This window comes from Ovis aries, chromosome 18 (genome assembly GCF_016772045.2).
Source record: "Ovis aries strain OAR_USU_Benz2616 breed Rambouillet chromosome 18, ARS-UI_Ramb_v3.0, whole genome shotgun sequence".
NCBI classification, from domain to species: domain Eukaryota; kingdom Metazoa; phylum Chordata; class Mammalia; order Artiodactyla; family Bovidae; genus Ovis; species Ovis aries.
In genome coordinates, this window is record NC_056071.1 from 57,053,667 (window position 1) to 57,079,782 (window position 26,116).

Genomic DNA, 26,116 nt, shown 5'->3' on the forward strand with positions numbered 1-26,116 from the left:
CACGCTCCCCTGTCTGTCAGATGAAGGGGATCAGGCACATTCCAGCATCAAGGAGTGAATGAGTGAAGGAGTCCTTCACTTATTCTCAGACGGTCCCCTAATTCACTGCCCCCAGGTCTGACCCGTGAGTGCCTGTCACCCCACCCTGCATGCCCATGGCTTGCTTTTCATGAGCCTGTGCCCAGGGCTCTGACACCAGACCCTTGCCTGTGTGGCAGGTGTGTGCCCCTTAGAACTAAGGTCAGAACCCTGAGCTTTGACCATCCCCTGATGTATGAGCACTTACTATGTGCCGGCCACATTTTGCATCTGTGATCTCTGATCCTTCGACAACCCTGCATGCCTACCAGAGTCCCTATCTCACAGAGGACAGCCTGAGTGCATGCCCAGAGCCCTCCAGTGAGAGGCACAGGCTCAGAGACCCAGATGGCATGAGTATTGGGCGGCGGCAGGACAGAGGCTGCAACCAGCACCAGGCGGCTTTTCCTTGTGTGTGTGCCTCGGGCTTGGGAATCTGGGGAGGATGGGGCCTGACCTGCTCCTGGGTGCCTTTTCCTTTCGTAACACCTGGTCTTTTTTTTTTTTTTTTTGCAAATATTTCTCTCAGCGTTGACTCAGCCAGTCCAAGGTCAGGGGGAGGCCCTGACTATACCACGTGTGTCAGGCCAAGGTCCAGCACTGTCTAAAGTTCACTCAGCAAATAGTCACTAAATGCCCCCGTGTGGGGGCCCGGCCCAGGCTCGGGGCGGCTGATTTGGGGTGGCCTGGAGGGAAACTCTGAGCTGGGAGTCAGCACTGCTCACGTAAGTCAATTGTCTCACCATCCTGGAATGAACAGATTGATAGAGCCACTCAGAGAGAGAAGGAGGGTTAAGTTCTGAGGGCACAGGCAAGGCTTTTGCCAAAGAAGTGACTTGAAGTGAGCAGATAGGGCTTCACGGGCAGCAGATTCGGGTTCAGGGCTGGGCCGTCTGGCCGGGGGAACAGCTGGAGCAGAGTGTGGCTGAGGAAGCTGCAGTGCTCATGGGAGATGGTGGAGGCTTCAGCTTGGACCAGGGCTGCCATGGGAAGGAGAGCAAGGAGGCAAGAGGGGGCGATTCTTGTGGTCCAGTGACAGGGACCCTGGACACTTCTCTTTCATCCTGAGCTTCAGGGTAGTTTGACCATCCTCTCCACACCTAAGCCACTCCCTGGACCCCTTCCGGGCCCTCGCTCTTCCATCTGTGTGTCTGTAGATGCTTCGCGAAGCCCTTTAGGGGGTGCTTTCACACCCATCCACACCTGCTCCTCCATCGGCCCCACCAGACCTGTCTTATAGGTGCTGCATAATAGGCGTGGCTGTCTCCATCTGGGGCCTTCCCAGCTGGCACTAGTGGTAAAGAACCCGCCTGCCAATGCAGGAGATGTAAGAGATGCAGGTTCGACCCCTGGTTCAGGTAGATCCCCTGGAGGAGGGCATGGCAACCTACTCCAGTATTCTTGCCTGGAGAATCCCTTGGACAGAGGAGCCTTTTGGGCTACAGTCCATAAGATCACAAAGAATCAGACACGACTGAAGCAACTAGGCATGCACAGACACCCACCTCTGGACCTTCTTTCTTAGCCCTTGTATTCATTTTCTGGGGTTGCTATAACAAAATCCCACAGATGGGGCAGCTTGACAACAGACATGTATTATCTCACAGTCCTGGAGGCTGGAAGTCTGAGATCAGGTGTCTTCAGGGCTGTTTCTCTCCGAGGGCTCTCTTCCGTGTCTGTAGATGGCAGTCTTCTCTCTGTGTCCTCGCATGGGCTTCCCTGAGCACGTGTCCATCTTAATCTTCTCCCCTTCCAATCTCCACCAGTCATATCGGATGGAGTAGTGCTAGTCGCTCGGTTGTGTCTGACTCTTTGCAACCCCATGGGCTGTCCATGGGATTCTCCAGGCAAGAATACTAGAGTGGGTAGCCATTCCCTTCTCCAGAGGATCTTCCCGACCCAGGGATTGAACCCAGGTCTCCTGCACTGCAGGCGTTTTCTTTACCATCTGAGCTACCAGGGATGCCCATATTGGATGGGGACCCACCTTAATTTTAATTTAATCACCCTTTTAAAGATGCCACCTTTGTATATAGTCACGTTCTGAGGTACTGGGGTTAGGATTTCAGCCTATGAGCTGGGAGGGGGACACATTTCAAGCCGTATCCGTCACCCATCTTTGAGCTCCTTGGCCGCTGTTGCCAAATTCACTGCTGTTCTTAGCAACCCACGTTTGCTTCCCTCTCTGACCAAATGCACTCTGATGCTCTTCCCCTGTGGACTTCAGAGAGTGGTGGACCCACCCTAGTTTTAACTTAATCACCCTTTTAAAGATGCCACCTTTGCATATAGCCACATTCTGAGGTACCGGGGTTAGGGCTTTAACATATGGATTTGGTCAGGACACAGCTCAAACCATAGCAGTCACCCATCTTTGAGTTCCTTGGAAGCTGTTGCCAGATTCACTGCTATCCTTAGGAACCCATGTTCACTTCCCTGTCTGACTATATGCACTCTGAGGCCCTCCCCACTGTGGACTTCAGAGAGCAGAGGAATGGTTCAAGGGCCCAAGATTCCTTCCCCCACCATTCCCGGCAGAAATCCAGACCAGAAAGAATGACCTTGGTCTCCAGAGAAAGCACTTCACACCCCATGGAACAACCTTGGCTAGCCTACCCTTGTTTATTTAACTCTATCGTTTGAAGGCTACTGTTCAAGGGGGTCCTACAGGGAATCAGGCAGGGAGCTAGGACAAAGATGTAAATGGTGAGCCTAGCTGATCCAGGCTTAGGCAATAACCAGGCATGCACACAAATACACAAAATCACGAACTGTAATGAGAGCTATCCGTTTGTTCCCAGATGTTTATTAAATATCCCTTGGAACTGCTCCAGGTGCTGGAGATAAATGAAAAAATCAACAAAGATCTCTGGGCTACATTCTAGCATGGAAAGACAATAACAACAAAAAAGAGAGAAAAAAACCAAAAAGTAAAATATGTCACATTGTCAGGTGTTGACAAAGTGCTATGGAGTGTGAGTTTGACAGTCAGAGCATAGGAAGTGCAGAATACAGGAGAGAGACTTGACATCCATGAACTTGGGTTATGGAGCTTGACTCTATGATCAATGTCAGCTTCATCAGTGGTGTGGCGTGTTATCATCTTGGGTTCTCTGATATGGAGTGACTAAAAAGGAGCATTGCCTCGGTGGGATCTTCCCCCAAACACATCACCTCCTCACTCTGATCATGAGAAAACACCATATAGACCACAGCTGAGAGACCTTCAACAAAATGCCTGACCAGCCCTACTCTTCAAAAGTGTCAAGGTCACACAAAGCAAGGAAAGCCTGATGCTATGAATTGAAGGTTTGTGTTCCCTCAAAATTCACATGTTGAGGTCCTCACCCTGCAATGTGATGGTGTTAGAAGGTGGTGCCATCCGGAGGTGACTAGGTCATGAGGGTGGAGCCCTCATGAATGGGATTAGTGCCCTTAAAAGAGACACAAGAGCTCTCTCTTGTCCCTTCCCACATGAGGACATAAGCAGAAGAGAGTCCTCACCTGACTATGCTGCTTCCTGATCTCAGCCTGGATGTTCAGCCTCCAAAACTATAAAGAGAATTTCTACCGTGTATAAGTCACTCAGCCTGTGGTAGTCTGTTACGGCAGCAGGATAGTTTCAGAGACCTAAAAACTGTCACAGGCCAGGTGAAACTAAGGTGACCTGGAAACTGAGTATAGTGTGGTTTCCTGGATAGCATACTGGAGGAGAAAAAGGACATTAGTGGAAAAAGTGAAATCCCAAAGAGTATACCATGCCAAAGTTCGCTCCTTGGTTTTCAGAAATATGCCACAGCTACATAAGATGTTTATGTCTCAAGAGCTCTCTTCACTGTCATCACAGCTTCTCTGTACATCTAAAATTGTTTCAAACTAGAAAATTGACTTTTTCAGTGAGATGTTAAAAAAAAATGTAGAAAAGAGAGTAGATATGGGGTTGGGTGGGGCAGAAGCAGGGGACTAGTTAAGGAGGGGAATGGGCACCAAGAGACAGGCAAGGACCTTCTACTGCTGCAAGAGAGAGCTGGAGGTGGTGGAATTGAAGCCGAGAGCTGAGGGACAAGCAGGGATGAGTGGGGAGACTGTTACTTGTATAGAAAGTGAGTGAAGACCCAGCAGTGGGAGAGTGTGTCCTATTCATGGAACTGACAGGGGCCAAAAGACACAGGCGGCTGGAACCCAGGAGACCCAGTCTTCACCAGCACCAGTTAGACTATGCAGGGTGCCAGGGCGGTGGTGGGGATGGCAGCACTCCTGACACTGGGTGGCACTTGGATGCCACCTCCTGTGCACCTGCACCGCTCACCTCTGCATATATTGTCTCAGTTAATGAAGAGGCAGAGAGGCAACTGCGCAAGGGGTTGGGAGGGCAAGTGGGTGACATCAGTGACATTTTCCCATTTTCTATAGAGCCCCACTCCAGAGCTGACCAGCCACCACCTTTCCCCAAGGAGTGAGGTGGGAATGAGATGACCCCACGTGGCAACAGCTACAGACACAAAAATGTTTTGCCCAACTGAGAGAATCCAGTGTGAGAGACCACATGCCATTCCTGATGTTCATTTTCCATGAAGGCATACAGAGAACCAACAACAACAACGGCAACAACAACAAAAAACCCTCCTACACATGTCCGAATTGCTGCTTGCTCATATGTGCACACGTGGGCACACACAGTCTTCCGGAGATACCTGGCTGCTGATTCTCTGGTTGAACTAGAAGCTGAGCATTCACTGTATACCTGGGGGGTTGGGTGGGGGAGGTGGTCCTAGAGCCTTCCCCTATGTAGGTCCTTGCTTCTCCATCCCTCCCCCAGAGAGTCTGTGCTATGAACCATTCATGGCTCTGAGCAGGAGGTACATGTTCCTTCTGATGCTATGGGACCTGGGCTGGGTTGGGGTGGGGCAGGCTGGAGGTTTGGGAAGGCCAGTCTGGCAGGTCTGGTGGGTGTGTGTTAAGAGTATGAGACAGGGGCCCAGCCTCTGCTTCCAGGTACACAGTGCCAAACACACAGTATGTCCATTTTCCCCACTGCCATGTAAGGTGATGGTAAGGAGGCTTGGAGGAAACCAGGCAGGAGCATGTTAAAATTACCAGCTTATTAAAAAGCAGGGACATTACTTTTCCAACAAAGGTCCGTCTAGTCAAAGCTATGGTTTTCCCAGTAGTCATGTATGGATGTGAGAGTTGGACCATAAAGAAGGCTGAGCACTGAAGAATTAATGCCTTTGAGCTGTGGTGTTAGAGAAGACTCTTGAGAGTCCCTTCGAGAGCAAAGAGATCCAACCAGTCCATCCTAAAGGAAATCAGTCCTGAATATTCATTGGAAGGACTAATGCTGAAGCCGAAACTCCAATATTTTGGCCCCCTGGTGGGAAGAACTGACTCATTCGTAAAAACCCTGATGCTGGGAAAGATTGAAGGTGGGAGGAGAAGGGGACAACAGAGGATGAGATGGTTGGATAGCATCACCGACTCAATGGGCATGAGTTTGAGTAAACTCCGGGAGTTGGTGATGGACAGGGAAGGCGTAGCGTGGTGCAGTCTGTGGGGTCGCAGAGTCGGACACGGCTGAGCGACTGAACCAAATTGAAGGCAGGGGCAGGGCCCTGACCTTACACCTTACACCAGTGTTTCTCAGTCTGTGATCAGTATCACCAGAGACTGGGGGGAGGGGTGGGGGATTGTTAAAGAAGCTTCTTCCTGGCCCCTACGGGGGGAATCAGTGTGTTTAACAAGTCCCCCTCACCATCGGAATTCTGATGCACAAGCAGAGCACAGAGTTACCCAGTTTGGCTCAGATCCCAGTGAATCCACACCCCCTCCTCTCTGCAGCTGCCACCACCGAGCTTCAGTGCCCCGGGACTCTCATACACTCATACTCTATGCCCCGAGGGCCTGGATACTCTTCAGTTTTAGCACTTTTCCATCTAACCCTTGCAGAGCCACTGCCAGGTAATAAACACAAATGCCGGCACATCCTCAGGACTCTGCCCAGAGCACCTTCCTGACTCCCCCAGATTCATCTCTGGGCCACGCCCCCTCTCCATGACTTCCCACACTCTGTACTTGCCCATCTCTCTACATGTCTGTGTCTCTCACACACCAGGAAATCCCCGAGGGCTGGCCCCAGTGCCTGGCATGGTCCTTGGCCCAAAGTGGGCCCTCAACAAATGTTGGGTGAATGAATTAAGGAGCTACATGATGGAGATTCCAGAAGATTCCATGCCTCTGCCAGTCCTCAGTCCACTGCCTAAAACCCCCTGTTCTTTGAGCCCTGGATGCCTACCTGAGTGCGCTGTGCAGATGGGGTTGCCGATAACACAGATAAATATGAATTCCAGACAATGAATCCCTTTTCAGCATAAGTATGTCCCAGGGATTGTGGGGTGGGTCCCAGGAATTTGTTTGCCACATCTGACAGCTTTGTCTGTAGAGAACAAGGGTGAGAGAGAAGCGGCGATCCCCACGGCCAGAAGCCAGCAGTGCTCCCTGCAGAGCTAAGGGGGAAGTCATATCACAGGGACAGCAGGCAAAGGCTTTTCCTTTAAGAGGGTGGGAACAGATTTGGAAGAGTCAAAGGGTCTATTCCACCAGGAAGGACCAGGAAGGGCTTCCTGCCACATGCGGTGCAGCCCGAGTTAACACAAAGGAGTGGACTCGTGTGTGATTGCATCAAGCTGAAGCCCAAGATAGAACTTCTCAGAGGTCCCCTTGTTTGTGAAGGGAGTTGAAATCCTCCCTTGCCCTGGGATGAACTGAGAGACCTGAGGATTCCCAGGTGATGCTAGTGGTAAAGAACCCACCTGTCAACGTAAGAGATGCAGGTTCGACCCCTGGGTCGGGAAGATCCCCTGGAGAAGGGCATGCAACCCACTCCAGTATTCTTGCCTGGAGAATTCCATGGACAGAGGAGCCTGGCGGGCTAAAGTCCATGGGGTCTCAAAGAGTCGGACACGATTGAAGTGACTTAGCATGCATGCACACGAGGGTTCTATAGGGACAGCTGTGCTCTATGGAATATGCTTTGTGACCTGCGATGCTGGTATCCCAGCTGCAGAGGTGGGTAGGGCCAGACCATGTGGCTGCTGATGGATCAGAGGATGGAAGGGAGGCCAGGGGTGGACGTGGGAGCTTCAAACACTAGTTCCCTGATTAATCTGCATCCTTAAAGATGTTCTGAGGACCTTTCAGAAAACAGACTGAGAGGGAGCAGGCAGGGAAGAGAGTAGGCAGCCTAGGGGCCAATGACCCAGGGAGCAGTGCCAGCAGCTGGGACCAGAGTGTGGGCAGCAGAAACAGAGGGTAGGATGTAGGTTCCTGGGATGCAGAAGAGGACATCTCGCCCACACTGAAGGGGAGGCTGAAGGGGAGGAGGGTGCCCCAGGTTCCTGGCTGAGCTTGGGAGATAGGGGCACCGTCCACTGAGATGGGGAGCAGAGAACAGAGGGGTGAGGGTGGGGGTTATTTAGGGCATAATTGGTGGGATAGATCCCAAGGAGAGAAGCCAAGGAGGAGCAGTGTCAAAATCCTGATTGCCAGAAGTCTCTGAAGCGTGGTGAGAGCCGCAGCATCCCAGGTAAGAGGTGGGAGGTGACCCACGTGACAGAAAACTCAGCAGGTGGAGACCACCCTGCTGTGGAGAGTGGATGATCTAGGAGAGGGTCTCAGGTCAGACCAAGCTGCTGAGGGGGCACGGGAAGAAGCTGGAGAAGCACATGAGGGCTTGATCAACAACGCCCGCATTAACCAAGAGCCCTGCAGCCTGCGGCATCTTTGTGCCCTGAAAGTCAAAGTGAAGTCGCTCTGTTCTGTTGGACTCTTTGCGACCCCAAGGATTATAGCCTACCAGGCTCCTCCGTCCGTGGGTTTTTCCAGGTAAGACTACTGGAATGGGTTGCTATTTCCTTCTCTAGGGGATCTTCCCGACCCAGGAGTTGAACCCGGGCCTCCTGCATTGTAGGTAGATGCTTTACCATCTGAGCCACCAGGAAAGGCCCTTTGTGCCCTGTGATCCCTAAAATCAGAAACTATTACCATCCACATGTTACTGAACCAAACTTGGGTCCGCTTGCCCATGTGCAGTGGAGCCAGTCTAACACCAGGTTGTAGTAAAGGAAAGCGCAGTTTATCACAGGCGCCAAGCAAGGAGTATGCACAGTTGTGCTCAAAAGATCTGAATTCCTTGATGGCTTTCAGGGAAAAGTTTTTAAAAATAAGAGGAGGGAAGGGAGCTTTGAGGGTGTGTTGAATCTACTGTTGAACTTTCTTCTGATTGATTGGTGGTGAGGTAACTGGGAGTCAACATCATCAGCTTTCTGGTTCCAGTTGGTCTGGGGTCTGTAGTGGGCAGCTTATAGTTAACTTCTCCCCCCTGATGGGGGTTTCAGTGTCTGCAAAATAGTTCAAAGGTTATGGTCCAGAATATTATCTATAGCCCTTAGGGAGGAAATAAAGATCCTTGATTTTGTTTAATGGCTAAAGTATTTTTATTTTGTCTTGCTTGACTATTTTCCTTTGCTTCTGGATTTTCTCACTTCTATGGTTCAATTTATTCTTTGGAACTCAGGGAAGGCCCCATAGGATCCTGGTCCGTTACATACATTACCTGTACCAGATCTTCCCACAGGCTGGCCCAGAGCAGAGTCAGGTTGCCTCCTCCTTCCCGTGGGCTGCACATGCTGTCTCCTTGGCCAGGTTGAGAACAGGTCAACCAGGAGTGGGGCTGTGTTTCTTGGAAAGGACAAGGGCGTGGGCTCTAAAACCAGCTGGCCTGGTGCAAAATCCTCACTGGGCACTCACTGCCCTGCAACCATGGGAATTCGCTTCCTCTCTTTGTACTTCAGTTTCTTCATATGTGAAACTGAATAACCGAACCTGCCTTAGAAGGCATCTGTGAGAACTTGAGTTCTTAACATAAAGACTAGCTCACCTGTGGTTACATCCTCATTATGACTAGGCCTCTGTGCAGTGAAGGAGGAACTGATAATTTGCATAAAAATGGGGAAGGCAGAGGGAAAGCCCATTTGCTGAGGCATCGACTGAACAGCACACGCTGCGCTGTGAAGCTGCTCTGCTCTCTTCCGTAGCTTTCAGATGTCCCGGCTTACTATTTTCCCCTAGCCTGAGTCAAGTCGGCAGGTGATGTGGATTTGGGTTTATCTCCTGCTGTATAATAAACCATTCTAAAAGTTAACAGCTTGGAATGATAAAATATTTATTATCTTACAGTTTCTGAGAATCTGGAATCTGGAATGTGTTAAACTGGGTGGTTCTGGCTCTCTCTCGTGAGCTTGGGCAGGAGGGCTACAGACCTGCCCAGAGCTAGAATTCCATGATCGGACTTACTCACATGGCTGTTGACAAGAGGCCTCAGCTCTTTGCCTCTGGGTCTCTTCATAGAGCTGCTTCACACATGGCTTCCCCTCAAGTCTGTCTGTGTGTGTGTGTGTGTGTGTGTGTGTGTGTGTGCATGCGTGCCTGTGTGTGAGTGAAAAAGAGAAATAACCCAAGACAGAAGCAGCATCTTTTTACAACCCAAACACAGAAGTGATACCCCATCCCTTCTGCCATATTCCTTTCATTAGAACCAAATCACAAAGTCCCAGGTGGTCCTAGTGGCAAATAACCTGCCTGCCGATTCAGGAGACCAGGCGATATGAGAGGGGTGGGTTTGATCCCTGGGTTGGGAAAATCCCCTGGAGGCGGGCGTGGCAGCCCACTTCAGTATTCTAGCCTAGAGAATCCCATGCACAGTGGAGCCTGGCAGGAACAATCCATAGGATCCCAAAGAGTCGGACATAACTGAAGTGACTTAGCACGTACACACGCCCACTAAGTCCACTCTAGCTCCAGGAGAAGGTAGTTAAACTCTGTCTCTTAAAGGCAGGATTATCAGAGAATTTGTGGACATACCTCTAAAATGACCAGCATATTGTAATTTCCAAATCCAGTGAAGTCGCTGCCCTGGCAGTAGAGCCTGAATTAAAAACGAGTGGGAGGAATGAATGAACAAACGACTGGGTGAGTGAGGAGGGCATTTCTGTCCTGTCTGACACCAAGGAAAGAGGCTGCGGCTTGGAGAGGCTGAATTGTGGTGAAAGTTGTTGGGATGGGGGTGGCTGCTCTGATCTCAACAGTCCTTGTTACCCAGCAATTCTCAGATGTCACCCAGAGCCTGGAGGGCAGTGCTGAAAGGGAAAACGATGATGCAAAGTATAAAGTTCCCTCCTCAAAGGCAAACAAGATACAGCAGGAGGGGGAATGGATGACTAAGCATCAGGCAAAGCAGAGATAGGAAATCTCCCCGATCCTGCTGAATGCTTCTGCAGCTGCCTCCAGATGTGATCTGTGTGGGGACACGGTCAAGGGCCAGCTGGGTTGTGCTGAAGGGATTTGCAAATGCACCTCCGATCTATAGCCAGCATCTCCCCTGCAACTGCAAAACTAGGTCCATGAGAACGCGGCCAGAGAGCATAGGTGTCAGGCAATAGAGATCTGTGCTCTCCATAGTTTTCCAGGGGAGAGCAGATTCCAGAGTCCCCTCGCCCATAACAGAGAAGGTGGAAGCTGCTCTACAGTTTGAGTAGCTGTCAATTCTCATTTCTTCCCCCTAAGAATTCCTTAAAGAGACATAACTGATGAAAGAGGTTCAGAGAGGAAAAGTAACTGCCTTAACTCAGCTAGTAGATAGGGGCAGAGACAGATGTCAAAGGAGCCTCACTGAGTGAGACCCTGCCCATGATCCCTGCCAGCTTGCCTCCCACTCAGGGAACAAACAAGGGCATCTGTTGCTTGTTTTTGCTCCCTCTTGTTGCAGCGTAAGTCCCAATAAAGCCTTTCTCATCTGGCCTCTTATCAATTTTTACTGATTAAAGAGTCCAATAACTCAAGTCAGTAACAGACGCAGGTGGGCGGCCCTAGGGAAGCAAGAAAGCAAAATCAAGAATTAAATTCATGAAAAGGAATAAACTGACTAGGAGGATTATAATTTGTATGACTTTTTGATTTAAATATTGTCTATTTTTTTATGTTTTGTTCTTCCAGATTTAAGGAACCCTTTTCTTTCAAAGCATCTGTGACTTGCAGCAATTTGATATTGTTTAACTTTGTAAACAAATATAAAACATTTATGGATTTCTCCCCACCTGAACTCTCCAGGACTAGAAACTTTTGAAGAGTATGCTTATTTTCTTGACAATTTACCCACTTGCATAAATTCAAAATAATCTGCTCTCTTTAGAATAGAATACAACTGGAAAAACATTGAGTTATTACCAAGATTTTGTCTGGAATGTCATATTCAAGAGTATGCATAAACTCAATTTTTACCAGGCAGCTTTAAGGAACTAAGATTGACTTTATAGAGCCAAAAAACCCCAGGGAAAATAGTCTGGTACCTTGCTTACAAGGTTCCCAGCTGTCTAATTAGGTGAGTAAGGAAGGTAAGTACAAGAAGCTCAAGATATTTGGGGGATCTATCTCAAGAAGGGAGGAAATTCACCTAAATCTATAAGACACTGCAGGTAGAATCTGATGGTAAGTATATGGCTTGGCTTTCCTGGACTTCAGAGGCCTTTAAAAGTTTAATCTGGGACTCCTAGTGAAAAGTCCCAGGAAAGCAGATTCAAAAGAGCTTATGCTATCAATTGCTTTACACTTAGATAAATAATCAGGACAATTTTGCTGATACCAGACTTACTTTAATGAATAAAAATAATCTTAATATAGCAATATTTGGTGGAATGAGGGTGATTTTAGAGAAAAAATTATGTTTCAGTGATGTGCCTCTGTGGATAATAGATTCTAGTGCTGTTAACTGTCTTTGAGGTTTTGGTATTTACCCGTAAACTAAACTAGATCTGAATTTTAATTTCCTCCAATATCAGGCTCTGACTCTCAAAACAACTGTTTTCAGTTTTTCTTCTAATCTTTTTGACTTAGAATCACCGAGAACTAAAACTGCCCTTTTACTGAAGCCATACAAGCTAAAATTGGACAACTTGATATAAACCTCAGGGAAATTACCATAATAGCTCGTGTACAGGCAAGCTTTATGCCAGCTGTTGTATGAGTGATTCAGAAAGTTTGTGAAAACACCAAAGGCCATCATCAGAGACATTTCAAACTGCAAAAAGAGGCTTTAACACTTTGGCATCTAGAAATCTTCAACTGGCTCCCTTCTAGACTTGGTGCCTTATTATTGTCAAAATTGCAGCTAGTTATACTAATCATTCTTCTAGTTTGTTCTCTATCATGTTTTAATTTCATATGCTTTGTGTCTTCCATTGCTGTACTATGACAGCCTCCAAAAGAATAATGGTAGCTGACTTCTGGAGGTGATTGACTTATCCTGTAAGACTCCTCCTAATGAACATCCATGAATTTCTCCTATGGTGAGTGCTGCCTAAGACTCCCTTCCTAGATGGCTCCTCAAACGTGGCCATAAACTCTCTAAAAGCATATCTCCTGCATGACCATCTCTTTCCCTCCTTCATAAGACATGATTTTCTGGGAAGAAGTCTTCCCAGCACCAAAGAAGTCAGTGCTAATGCCAAGTAAACAAGCAGTTGATCACTAATGCTTTTGTCAAAAAGATCTTGAACAAAAGGTGTAAATTTCACTAGAAAATAAAAATGGAGTCAATATTGCTAAAAGACTTTAGCCACCTGATGCAAAGAACCAACTCATTGGAAAAGACCTGATGCTGGGAAAGATTGAAGGCAGGAAGAGAAGGGGACGAGAGAGAATGAGATGGTAGGATGGCATCACCAACTTGATGGACATGAGTTTGAGCAAGCTCTAGGGGTTGGTGATGGACAGGGAAGCCTGATGTGCTGCAGTCCATGGTGTCGCAAAGAGTCAGACCCGACTGAGCAACTAAACTGAGCTGATTGTTAAAAGACTCTCTAAAATAGAGTCTGGAGGGCACTTAAGAATTGTGACTAGTACACATCTCAGCCCAAGTGGATTCTGAACTTTAACCAATTATTTTCTTAACATCAACATCCAGAACATCTGCCCAGTCTTCAGATTCAAGATGCATACCAGATTCTTATCCTAAAATAATTCATGACTACCTATCTACTTATTGGAACTTTATCTTTAAAAAATCTTGACAGTCTATCTCTTAAGGGCAATCATTTCCTTTCTTGTGTCAGAGTCAGTCATAGTTCTTGCCAGATAACTTTAACAGCCTTATGGTTTTTGTCTTTATAAGCTCCGGACCTTTCTCTTCCTTGGAACACTCTTTTGATTTTACCTGAATCGATATCTTCCAAACTGCAATTCCAAAGACTCTATGTTGCAGGCTTCTGGTTTTTTTTTTTAGCACCTGGTCTGCTCCCCATCAACATCTTAGGTTACATGGCTGTGCCCCATCAACCTATAAGATGTATATGAGTCACTTGGGGAGATTATCAGAAGACAGATTGTGTATTAGTAGGTCTGGTGTGGGTCCCAAAAGTTTGCCTTTCTACAAGCTCTTGCAGTTGGTCCCCACGCCACATTTGAATACAGTAATGATGTCAAAGCTTTTTCCTCATGGGCAAGAGTATCTCTGAAGATGTCATCAGTATGCCATTAATTTTTTTTTTCCTTGTGTGTGGTTCATAAATATTTATGGCATCTCCTGGACACAGAGGAGGGGATATTGAAAAATGATTCCTGGCTCAGGAGGTAAACACGTTCCAATAATTCTGTAGCCTTAGTGGCCTGTAGAGAGATGTCCCAGAGGGTATTGCTTCAAACATAGGAGCCATTAGATTCAGCAACAGTACAAGTGATATTACCTTTGTTTACATTCTGTGTCGTAATTCCCTTATGTTCTGATCAGGCCCTAGTGACACTGTGCCATGACCTTCCTTGCATAAACGATGCTGTGGAAATGGAAAAAAAAGTCTTGTATGAACACTAGGGACCAAGCAGACCAGTGAAGTTTCTAAAAGCTCAGAGAAGAGGCTGAAAGATGGTCAGAGGTGGTCAGAGGTACATGTGGCCCTGGAGTATTAGCTTGGAACTCTGGGTGACTGGTGGCACCCAGGGCTGTTTAGACCTATACGTCATCCTGAAAGTTAGCTGGAAAGAGTAGAAAACTTGTCTGCCTTTACATTGCCTGAAGCTCCAGACTAAGCCATTTCCGTCTTAAGGAAAATGATGGCTCTCCTGGAGCTAGATAATTCGAGAACACACAGGGAAAATGTTAGGACAATGTTAGTAATGATACTTAATGTCTATTCTCATTGTCTCTCAAGGTAATTATCCCCTTCCCATTTTTTTTACTTAGGGCATGGCACCCCGTGTGGAATGTTGGCTACACCAAATAGCCTCCCTTGCAGCTAGGTATGACCATAAGACCAAACTCTGGCTGACGGAACAGAAGCAGAAATGATATATTCAACATTTAGAACATTTCATTCAAAGAAAAAGGTGTGTTTTTCCCTTTCCCTCTGGCCCTTAACTGGAATGTGGACTCAGCAATGATCCATCAGGAAAAGGGCAAATAAACATCAGAAATGGCAGAATAAGATAGAATGAACCTGGGTCCTGACAAAGTCGGGGCCAACATGTCAACCCAGGGCCTGCATCTGGACCTCCTGGGAGGGAAATGAACTGCAGTTTTGTTTCATCCACTGTTTCATTGGGATTCTGGGTAACTTAAAAATACATAGCTATTCTGGAAATATTTGGTGCCTGAAAGGATGCAAGCTTTCATTTCAGGAAGGGTGAGGCCAAAACCTTCTTAGTCATATCAATGCTTTACAGTCAACAAGTATTTACTTAGTACTTAGAGGTGGCAGCAAGACTTCCCTGGTGGCTCAAACAGTAAAGCGTCTGCCTACAATGCAGGAGACCTGGGTTCAATCCCTGGGTCGGGAAGATCTCCTGGAGAAGGAAATGGCAACCCACTCCAGTATTCTTGCCTGGAGGATCCCATGGATGGGGAAGCCTGATAGGCTATAGTCCATGGGGTCGCAAAGAGTCAGACACGACTGAGCAACTTCACTTCACTTCACTTAGAGGTGGCAGCACTGTATAACCACCCCCCTAAACCCCCCACCCCCACTATCAAGTCCTGTCCTACTGGAGCTTACATTTAGTACTATTTCACTTAGCGTTTGCAGAGACCTTGGTCAGGGAAATTTTGTTATCTTCATTTCAGAGGTGAGGAGATTAAGGATGAAGGGATTTACAGTAAATTGCTTGAGGTCACTGGAGAAGGAAATGGCAACCCACTCCAGTATTCTTGCCTAGAGAATCCTGTGTACGGAGGAGCCCAGCGGGCTGCTGTCCATAGGGTCGCATAGAGTCAGATACAACTGGAGTAACTTAGCATGCATGCATGCACTGGAGAAGGAAATGACAACCCACCCCAGTATTCTTGCCTGGAGAATCTCAGGGACGGAGGAGCCTGGCGGGGTCGCACAGAGTCAGACACGACTGAAGGCTTAGCAGCAACAGCAGAAGCTTGAGGTCACACCTGGTGAGGAGTACTTCTTTGATTGAGGTATTCAGTCCAAAGCCAGTGGTTTCCAAACTGCTTGGTGGAACTCCTACAGGTCACAAAGCTCTGTCAAGCGTTGTCATAGATAGAGGGTTGTGACTGTGAGGGGTAAAAGAGAAAGATTTTCCCATGAGCCCTAGAAAGACCTGGGATTAGCTCAAAGAGAAATCTAAGAGGACCTCAAAGCCAGAGATGAAGGTCAACTAGCTATTAGGGTAAAGCAATAGTGAAGGGGTAAGGACGAAGGCTGAGACACAGCAGAACCCCAAAGACAGTTAGTACCAGAGAACAGAGGCCCCAGGCCCTCTCACGGCCCTCACACCCCCTCTCTGGGAAAGTCAATCTTGCTGTAGTCAAAGAGCATTACCTCTTAAAACATATCTGAGACTGTGTTTGGTGATTCCTATCACATACGCACAGGTACGCACATATCCACAAATTAGAGAGAGGTGGCTTGTAAAGGAAACAACGCAATGCTAACGGGGCATTCCCAGAGTGACACAGCTCTAGGGAATGTTTTCCAACGTCTGTCTGTACAGTCCTTGGATTATTACACAGTCCTCAGTGAGGACATGGGGGAAACTAACAAGACCAACATTGTTTTAAAAATCGCAATAATCAGGGATACTTTTCAATCTCCTTTTTTTACAATTTTCTGAATTTTCACACACTCTTCAATGAGTTTTCTTAAACAGGAGAAAACACTCTCAAGGGAAATTTTTTAAATATATTTTCAGTTTTAACAAACAAAAAGTTAGTGGTTTCTGTAACTAGGTTGTTCAAATAGATTTAACCTGTTTAACAGACCCACCTGTTACCAGGAATGGTCATCTGCCCATTTCCAGTCAGAGGACAGAGTCCTGTGTTGTCCCCGCCTATGTTTCACAAGCCTGGAGGAGGGCTTTGCAGGATAAATAGGCAGCAGCACCGGGGAAACTCCAGCATCCGGGCAGGCGGCAGCTCTGGATCCACTGCCCACATCCCGATCTCGCAGGCAGGTAATCCGTGATGCTCCCGCACTGGGAGCCAAGGGACCCCTTTCCCAGGGTGGTTCTGGGGTTGGTAGAACCTGAGGCAGGAGGGAGACGGGAGGACGTGTGTCTGATGCTGGGAGGGTTCTGAGTCCTCTGAAGACCAGTCCTCTCTCTGGGTCTCAGTGTTCATCCTGCAAAGGGAGGGACGTGCCACCTGGGCTTCAGGGAGCATTTCTGCTTTTGAGTCTTTGCGGTTGTGATTCGAGCCAGCTGCGCCCCATCCAGCTGTGCATCCAGTGCCAGGTCAGAGCTCTCCCTAGGACCCTGAGGTGTATCTCCTTGCCTGGCACAGGGCGCTGCCCTCAGAGAGCCCTGGAGATGGAATTAGTGCAGTGCATCCCTCTGGGAAGAGCATGCAGCGTATCCGGGGGCGGGGAGGGGGGTGGTTCTGGGCTCCACTGTCCAGGGCCAAGTGGACAGGAATTGAGTCTGTCCAGAGCCAGACAGGAACTGAATAGAGCCAGCCCTCCAAAATGGCCAAATACACAGGAGCTACTTCTCCAAATATAATTTTGGAGGCAAATGTTTAACTCTTTTCTAAAGAAATGAAATGGTTGCATCAGCCCCAAGTTGGGGCAATTGCTTACCTCTGTGCCCAGGCTTGTTTGGGGCCTTTCCCCTAGCCTCTGGGCAAGACTCAGCTCAGGCTCCTCTCTTCCAATTCCTCCTCCTCCTCCCCTCCGCACCACACCACCCCAGCAGCCCTCTTTGCTCTAAACCCTGAGATGAGAGGCAGAGGCTGAAGGGAAACAGCCCTCTTTGCTGAGGTCACCAGTTTGACCTCCGTCTCTCCTGAGGCTTCTGGGCAGTAGCTCTGTCCTCTGACCCCAGGGATCACAGTCTGGCTTATAGAGTCCTAGAGAGGGTGCCCACTGAAGGTGGTGACACGTCTGGAACTCCTCTTAGGAGCCCAGTACCTTCTTCCTGTATGTCACCTGAGCCGTTCCACATGTTGGACAGAGGTGGGAATTGAGGATCATAGAGGTGCAGTCATACTCGTCACCTCACGGCACTCACAGGTGGTCCAAACAAAATCCTTGACCAGGTCCCTGAGACTCTGAGCTCACCCTGCTTCTCCCCACCAGGAGGTCTTTCCAGGTTCTTGATGGAAACACTCTCCACCTGTCCACGTAGCAGGGGCTGAGCAGAACGCTCTGCCCTCCTTGTTCTTTACAGCAGCCCTCCACAGGGCAGCCAGGCTACAGCACGGCTCCTGCTGCCTATGGCAGCCTCTTTCCTGAACCCTCACTGTGACCAGGCACCTCAACGGGAGAGCCTCCCTGAGGTCACACCCTTGTCCTCAGAGGCAGGGAGAGGTGCAGTGTCCTCTGATCAGTGCAGGACTACTTCCTGGGAGGACAGAGAGGGGACAGAGTGGGAAAGGATCCCTGCTTCCTAGGCCCCTTTGACAGTGTCAGCTCCCGAGAAGAGGGAGATGGGTTCTTGCTGCACAGCACCTCACACCCATCACCAGCTTCCCTACCCTGGAGCCAGGCACCCCAGGCTCCTCACCCCCACTCCTCCACTGTTTGCTGTGTGACCTTGGAAAAGCCCCTTCCCCTCTCTGCGCCCAGTCTCTCCACTGGGGAAAATGGTACTTGATCAAAGGATGAGAGGGAGCCCAGAGCCTCCTCGTGTGTGTTGGGAGCCCAGAAGGGTGCCTACCCCTGGGAGGTCCCAGAGCAGCAGGGCCAAGAGAACAGAGACCAGGGGGGACAGAGGGCGGGGGTTGGGACATCATCTGACACGGAGACTTAAGGAGCTTTGCTTTTCAGACATGAGGGCAGAGAGAATGTCCCCCCTCCTGGCTCTGGGGCTCCTGCTGGCTGGGCTCTGCAGTGTCCACTGCCTCCCGGAGAATGTGGTGGTGAAGGACCAAGACAGAAGGGCACGTGTGGATGACCATGCATTAGCCTCCAGCAACACCGACTTCGCCTTCAGCCTCTACAAGCAGTTGGCTTTGAAGAACCCCAATAAGAATGTCATCTTCTCCCCGCTGAGTGTCTCCATAGCCTTGGCCTTCCTGTCTCTGGGGGCCCGTGGCTCCACCCTGACAGAGATCCTGGAAGGTCTCAAGTTCAACCTCACGGAGATCCAGGAGACAGAGATCCACCAGGGCTTCCAGCACCTCCTGCAGGCACTCAATCGACCCAGCAACCAGCTGCAGCTGAGCGTGGGCAATGCCATGTTTGTGCGGGACCAGCTGAAGCTGCTGGACAAGTTTATAGAAGATGCCCATGTGCTGTATTCCTCCGAGGCCTTCCCGACCAACTTCCGGGATCCTGAAGCTGCCAAGAGTCTAATAAATGACTATGTGAAGAATAAAACCCAGGGGAAAATTGAGGAGTTGTTCAAGGTCCTTTCCCCAAGAACGGTGTTGGTCCTGGTGAACTACATCTACTTTAAAGGTGGGTGCCCTGTTTGTCTCAGAAGGAAACACATGTCTAGCTTTGTGTCTTTAGAGCTATTCCGATTTCAGCTCAGCCAGTTCCATGGACTGCAACATGCCAGACTTGCCTGTCCTCACCAACTCCTGGAACTTGCTCAAACTCATGTCCATCGAGTCGGTGATGCCATCCAACCATCTCATCCTCTCTCATCCCCTTCTCCTCCTGTCTTCAATGTTTCCCAGCATCAGGGTGTTTTTCAGTGAATCAGTTCTTCTCATCAGGTGGCCACAGTATTGGAGTTTCAGCTTTAGCATCAGTCTTTCCAATGAATATTCAGGGCTGATTTCCTTTAGGATTGACCGGTTGGATCTCCTTGCAGTCCAAAGGACTCTTAGGAGTCTTCTCCAACATGACAGTTCAAAAGCATCAGTTCTTTGGTGCTCAGCCTTCTTTATAGTCCAACTCTCACATCCATATGTGACTGCTGGAAAAACCACAGCTTTGACTAGATGGACCTTTGTCAGCAAAGGCATGTCTCTGCTTTTTAATACGCTGTCTAGTTTGGTCATTGCTTTTGTTCCAAAGAGCAAGCATCTTTTAATTTCATGGCTGCAGTCACCATCTGCAGTAATTTGGGAGCCCAAGAAAAGAAAATCTGTCAGTGTTTCCATTGTTTCCCCATTTATTTGCCATGAAGTGATGGGACTGGGTGCCATGATCTTAGTTTTTTGAAAGTTTAGTTTTAAGCTAGAATTTTCACCCTCCTCTTTTACTTTCAACAAGAGGCTCTTTAGTTTTCTTCGCTTTCTGCCATAAGGGTGGTATCATCTGTATATCTGAGATTATTGATATTTCTCCCAGACATCTTGATTCCAGCTTGTGCTTCATCCAGCTTGGCATTTTGCATGATGTACTCTGCATAGAAGTTAAATAAGCAGGGTGAACAATATACAGCCCTAACATACTCCTTTCTCAATTTGGAACCAGTCTGTTGTTCTATGTCCAGTTCTAACTGTTGCTTCTTAATGGGTTTTTGTCTATCTGGAGGTTCTCTAAATGAGAGCTATCATTACAGTACACAAGGGCAAGGGAGCCATTAAACTTTTGCCTGAGCCATAGGGAGACTTTTTATTCTCAAAAGTGCCTGGCTGCCTGGAGGAAGGGGCTTTCCACTCTGGAGTGGCTGGGAACCCCAGCTTCTTTTAACACATGCAGGGAAGGCCACTGCTCCGCAAACTGCGGGGTGGTTGGGTGCCTAAGGGGCACTTGCTGGGGGGACATGTTCACCCTGAACTGGAAGATCCTGGCACAGCCCTGGGTAGCCCTCCTGGATCTGTGTTTTCCTCTGTAAATGAAGCCATAGGTTCCCAGTTCCCTGGAGACCTGGTAATGATCCAGGTCGGATCTGCTACGTTTCTTCCTGGACTTCTCTGTGCTCTAATCTCCTGCCACCCTGACCTGTCCCAGGACTCTCTCCTCCCCAGGGGTACCCACCAGCCCAGCTTCCCCTCTCCTCCCGTCTCCAACCGTGGGAACACAGGCAGGGGTGGAAACAAAGCAGGAAGCAGGGTGGGTATATCCTCCATGAAGCCCCAGGGCTCCAATCTCCCCAAGAAGCCCACCCCCGGCACTAAGGTCTCCATCTTCCTTGGGGGACACCCAAGCCCCCTCCTCTGCCCTCCAGGTCCCCATGTGGCTCCTGCTCCAGCTGGGCTCACAAGGCTGTGGGGACGTGTGTCCTCCCTACAAAGCCAACGACTAATGCCTGGTCACTAACATGCCCCCTTGAAGGACCAGGTGGTCCCGTATCTCCCCAGGCTCAGCCTCATCCCCATCTCTCCCTTGCCCTCCACCCTTCTGTCGACTTCTCCTGTAGCACAACTTACCAGCTTTGTTTCATATCCTGCTTCCCAATCCTGACCTGCGGGGTTCACCCCCGTCCCCAAAGGCTTACCCAGCTGCCCAGGTGTATGGTCACACCTAGCAGTTCCGTCCCCAGAGGCACGTGGTGTGAGGGGCTACTGGCATGGGGAGGGTCTTCCCTGCTCAGGGACCAGGGGCAAGGAGGGAGGGAACACAGCCCTTACACTCACAGACTCTTCACCTGTCCCCCCCGCCTCCAGCCAGGTGGAAGATCCCCTTTGACCCCAAACACACTGAGCAGGCAGAGTTCCATGTGAGCAAGAACGAGACGGTGGAGGTGCCCATGATGGCCCTTGGCCTGGAAACCCCTTACTTCCGGGATGAGGAGTTGGGCTGCACGCTGGTGGAGCTCACGTACACCAGCAACGACAGCGCCCTCTTCATCCTCCCTGATGAGGGCAAAATGCAGGACCTGGAAGCCAAGCTGATCCCGGAGACGCTGACGAGGTGGCGAAACTCCCTGAAGCCCAGGTGACTATCCCCAGGACCTGGAGCTGTGGGTTCAGCTGCTTTCTCAGTTCTTCCCCCTCTTCCTGGACTCCTGACCCCCAGCAACAGGGCCTCAGGGATGTGCAGGGCAGGGGCAGGGTATGAGAGCCCATCCCGCAACAACCTTGCCCTTTGGTGCCTGCCTGGCTCAGTGCTTAAAACCTTCTGTAAGTTGATGACATCTGAGAGGGTGGGAGCTGAAGGTTTGGCTCACATTAACAAGGGCTGAGTCATGAGGACTCAACATGACCCCCAATATTCATGAGCTTCTCCCCATGGCTTCTCCTCTTGAAGGTAGAAGGATCGAATAGAATCAGGTGAGAGCCCAGGTGTGATGGGTTCTGAGGACCATATTTGCACTGTCTTTCCATTGTGAGTCACTCATTTATTCATTCGCCCAGTCAGCACTGGTTCAGTAGGTTAACTGAGGACATACTATGCCTCAGGGACTAACTTAGACCCTGTGGTAGGTCAGCAAATAAAACGCTAAATTCTCTGTCCTCATGGCACTCTCTAATTGTGGAAGACCGACTGGAAATGAATATAAATTCTTTGTCAGGTTGAGAGGGGACAAATGGGGAGGTGGGGAGAGTAGAGCACAGTAAAAGGGTGAAGAAAATCGTATCCAGAGGTAGTTTGTGACCATAAACAGGGCGGCCCTTAGGTGAAGTTGCAGTGAGAGACTGGGCCCTCTGGATGTGTTGGGAAAAGCATTTCTGGGCAAGGGAATCACCAGGGCAAAGCCTCTGAGGCAGGAGCGAGCCTGGCGTGGTTGAGGATTAGTGAGGCCAGAGGAGAGCCGAGGGAGTGAGAGGGGGGAAGCTGGGCGAGGCCAGGGTCCCCCCGGGGGTGGACTCAGGTCACTTGGGGCCTTGCGGAGTCCTTAACCTCCCCCTGCCCTGGTGCCTGCCTGGCATGCTAGACTCCTGCAGATTGCAATGGATAAGTAACAAAATAAGGGGATTTAGCCCGAGGGGTCTAGAAACTGAGAACAAGAGTCCTTATTCCAGGGAGAAGGGGGTTGGTTAAGAGGACTCCTTGGAAGACAGTGCTGTGAGGTGGGAAAAGGCAAACATCTTTTCAAGCAGGTGTTCAAATTTATTTTCCTTGTTTCCTAGTAAAATACATGAACTCTACCTGCCAAAATTTTCCATCAAAAGCAACTATGAGCTGATTGACATCCTCTCCCAGCTGGGCATTGAGAAAATATTTGCTGACGCTGACCTGTCAGGAATCACAGGGACTAGGGACCTGGTAGTCACCCAGGTGAGTCTTAAGGACAATTCATCCTCCTATCAGAGCGCTAAACGTGGAGGCCAGACAGATGGCAGGTCCCCTGGAATTTGTAAAATAATTGCTTTTCCTGCAACTCAGTCTCCCTCCCTGGGACTCCCCAAGCCCAGGAGAGCTGGGTTACAATCACGGTGACATCAGGTCCCACCTTCCCTGAGTTATAAAGTGACACAGAAGCCTGTCACTGGGAAGGACCCGGAGTGGAAACAGCAGTGGGCCCCATATCAGGCTCCATCTTTCACTGCCTGTAGAGGGGAATGATCTCATTTCTGCAGCCCCCAACTTTTCATCTTTAAAAGGAGCATATAGTTCTTGGTTCCTGTTGGTGCCTAGCGGAGCAGGTAAGAGGTTATAGGTTCTAACAAAGTCTGTAAAGCAACTGTGGTAAAAATGCACCGAGAGCATGCGAGAACACCCAGTGTCCTGGTGCTGTGATCCTAGCGGCAGGGGAGCCAGAGGGAGTGGTGGGGTGGGGGTGGCTGGGCAGCCCTGCAGGCTCCCCCTGCACCCACCTGCCATAGGACCTGGTAAAGGAGACACAGGCGCTATGGGGCTCCGTGGTCCAGGGGTGGGAAGCCAATCCTAGGCAAGGGAGCTGAGGGCTCAGGGACACGTCAGCTGGGGCAGGAGAGGAGCAGAAAGCAGTGCTCACCCATCAGTTGCTTCAACATGGAGGGACTGTGGACAGTTGCCTGCAAGAAAAATGCCTTGACCTGGCCCCTCCCCATATACTAAGGGGAATTCGGAGGCGGCGCAGTCTCTGGGTTAGGAGAGTGAGTCCGTTCTCTTCCTGTCTGATGCTGGGCATATCACTCACAGATTTTGCCTTCAGTTTGCACGTCTGTGTATCACAACTATGGAAACAGTGGGCTGTTTGTTGGGAGGAGAGCAGAGTGACTGACAAGCAGCAGTGCGGTGGATGTCAGCCCCCTTAGAGGCGCTAGGTGACTGCTCACCTCCGCCCACCCCGTCTCCGGGGGTACTGCTCTGGTGTCCCCACAGGTGGTCCACGGTGCTGCGCTGGATGTGGACGAGGAGGGCACGGAAGGAGCTGCTGCTACAGGAATCAGCATTGAAAGAACAGTCTTGAGAACCACTGTGCATTTCAACAGGCCCTTCCTGATTGCCGTAGTTCTCAAAGACACCCAGAGTATCATCTTTTTGGGGAAAGTCACCAACCCCAGTCAAGCCTAGAGCTCCGCTCTGAGCTGTAGGTGCCCTCCCTGAGGAGCAGGGTGCCCAGGTCCCTGGGTGCAGCCTGGCCCCTGGGCACTGAGGGTCCACCCTGCCTGTCCCCACCTGCTTGCCCCTGGGGAGGTGACAGTGACGATGCTGGGGCTCCATAAGCACAGGGACTCTGTGTCCAGGTCACAGGGAGACTCTGAAACCTCTGACAGCAATAAAGCACCTTCCTTGGACTTGCCTCTTTCCTGTGTGTCTCCACCCTGCTGCTGCCTGAGCTCTGAGGCCACCCCCACCACTGACTTACCACATCTGCTCAGCCCACCCCAGACTCTGAGCCCCTCCCTCTGCCCCAGCCTCACCAGCCATCCCAGGAGCAGGCTTTGCAGCTGTGACCAAGCCTGCTGGACCACAGGTCCAGGACTGAAAGGGGCCCTGCTGCCTGATGCCCACTTTCAGGGGCTCTGATCCCAGGGCCACATTCACCTCTCCCTCCCCAGGGCCCACAATGTGCCCTTTTCTGGCACAGCCCCTGGACCCTACCATTCTGCAGCTGATCTGGGCCTTCCTCCCCCAGAACCTCCCCTCTGCCTTTCAGCAGCAAACTTGGGAGACTAACTGCTTCCCGGATCCCAGCTGAGCTCCTCCACCTCCTGACCAGTTCCTCCTCCTCCCTTGCCAGACGATCCCCATCAGCAGGCAGAAGAGGTGTCCTAGGAGGGAAAGAGCATCAAACACACACCTGTGATAAGAGCGACAACCCAGCCCTGCCTCCTACTGATGTATGGAGGGCTGTGTGGTCTCCAGGGAGGACAGCTCCAAGCGGTATTGATGGTGTCACCTACAGCTGAAGGGTCGAGATCTCTCTTTAAGGTAGCCTGCTAACACTTCTACCTAGAATAACCCATTTTTAGTCCTCATGATGATCATAGGAGTCACATCCTGTTACTCATCCTATTTTACAGATAGGGAAACTGAGGAACAGAGAGCCTCTGTAATTGCCCTCAAGTTCACACAGCTACTGATTATGGCTGGCAGAATGTTATCCCAGCCTCCTCGATCAGAATACCCTGAGCTGCAGAGCCATTATGCCCTATAAATGTTTCCACAGTGATGGTCCTCTAGGAACTTCAGATCTGATGGGCAGGATGTATGAGGAAGCAAGGCTCTGGAAACTGAGAGCAGAGGGCCAGACTTAGTTCGGGAGGTCACGAAAGGCTTCCTGGAGGAGGTGATTTCTGTGATATCATCAGAGGGAGAATAAGAATGTCATGATGTGAAGAGAGAGGAGAATGTTCTGAGCAGGAGAGAGTGAGGGTGACATTTTCAAGAAGCTGAAAAATGTGGGCAGATCTGAAGTAGGAAATGAAAGGCTTACACAGACGGTGGGACCATGACGGAGCCCCTGGACCTCAAGTGGCCTGGCAATCAGTAGGGATTCTGGAAAGATTCTGTAGAGTCCTAGGCAGCTTTAAAGGAATTTAAACAGAACATTGATGTGAGCAGATGTGCATGGTAGAGAAATGACTCTGGCTGCTACGTAGAGATGTGATTCAGGATCCAGGTCAGGGATACAGGCTGGCTACTGCCGACTTAAAAAAGAGTCACAACCTAAAAGTTGAGAGTTATGTTTTATTTGGTGGAAATTTTTAGGACTTCGAACCTGAGAAACAGCATCTCAAGTAACCCTGAGAAAACTGTTCCCAGAAGGTAGGGAGAGAAGTCAAGTTGTATAGGAGTCTGCAACAAAGGGCAGGTCGTCTGAACATCAAAAGTATTTTTGTGAATTAAAGAAAACCAGATATCCCAAGTTAAGGAATCTAGAGCTTTTCTGTGTATGGGAAGATGTGGGAGTCTGGGCTCCCTGCAATTACCCCTTTCTCGTGCATCTCAGCTATCTGGGGCCAGTGTCCTGCATTTTTCACATCCAGAGTTCCTCAACGCTCACTGTAGGGAGTGGCTGCAGCCTGAATGCTGTGAGAGGGAGCAGGTATTCTCCTTCCCTAGTGCCCTTGCCGCTGCTGCTGCTAAGTCACTTCAGTCGTGTCCGACTCTGTGCGACCCCATAGACAGCAGCCCACTAGGCTCCTCTGTCCCTGGGATTCTCCAGGCAAGAACATTGGAGTGGGTTGCCATTTCCTTCTCCAATGCATGAAAGTGAACTCGCTCAGTCGTGTCTGACCCTTAGCGACCCCATGGACTGCAGCCTACCAGGCTCCTCC

At 49.8% G+C, this 26,116-nt stretch overlaps 1 protein-coding gene across 2 annotated transcripts; it reads left to right on the forward strand.

Annotated features, from left to right (window-relative positions):
- Window positions 1-698: 698 nt before the first annotated feature.
- On the forward strand, window positions 699-24,130 carry LOC101116892 (serpin A3-1). 2 transcript variants are annotated; one of them, XM_027957360.3, is made up of 9 exons: window positions 699-803; window positions 4,492-12,272; window positions 12,386-12,476; window positions 14,366-14,508; window positions 16,389-16,581; window positions 18,393-19,025; window positions 21,131-21,401; window positions 22,538-22,685; window positions 23,715-24,130. In XM_027957360.3, the coding sequence occupies exons 4-9, from the start codon at window positions 14,467-14,469 to the stop codon at window positions 23,904-23,906; spliced, it is 1,479 nt and encodes a 492-aa protein (XP_027813161.3). In that variant the 5' UTR covers window positions 699-803; window positions 4,492-12,272; window positions 12,386-12,476; window positions 14,366-14,466; the 3' UTR covers window positions 23,907-24,130. The 2 variants fall into 2 exon arrangements, with proteins under 2 accessions (XP_027813161.3, XP_042091364.1); XM_042235430.1 differs by lacking the exons at window positions 699-803; window positions 4,492-12,272; window positions 12,386-12,476; window positions 14,366-14,508 and having other exon boundaries at window positions 16,524-16,577.
- The last annotated feature ends 1,986 nt before the right edge of the window (window positions 24,131-26,116 follow it).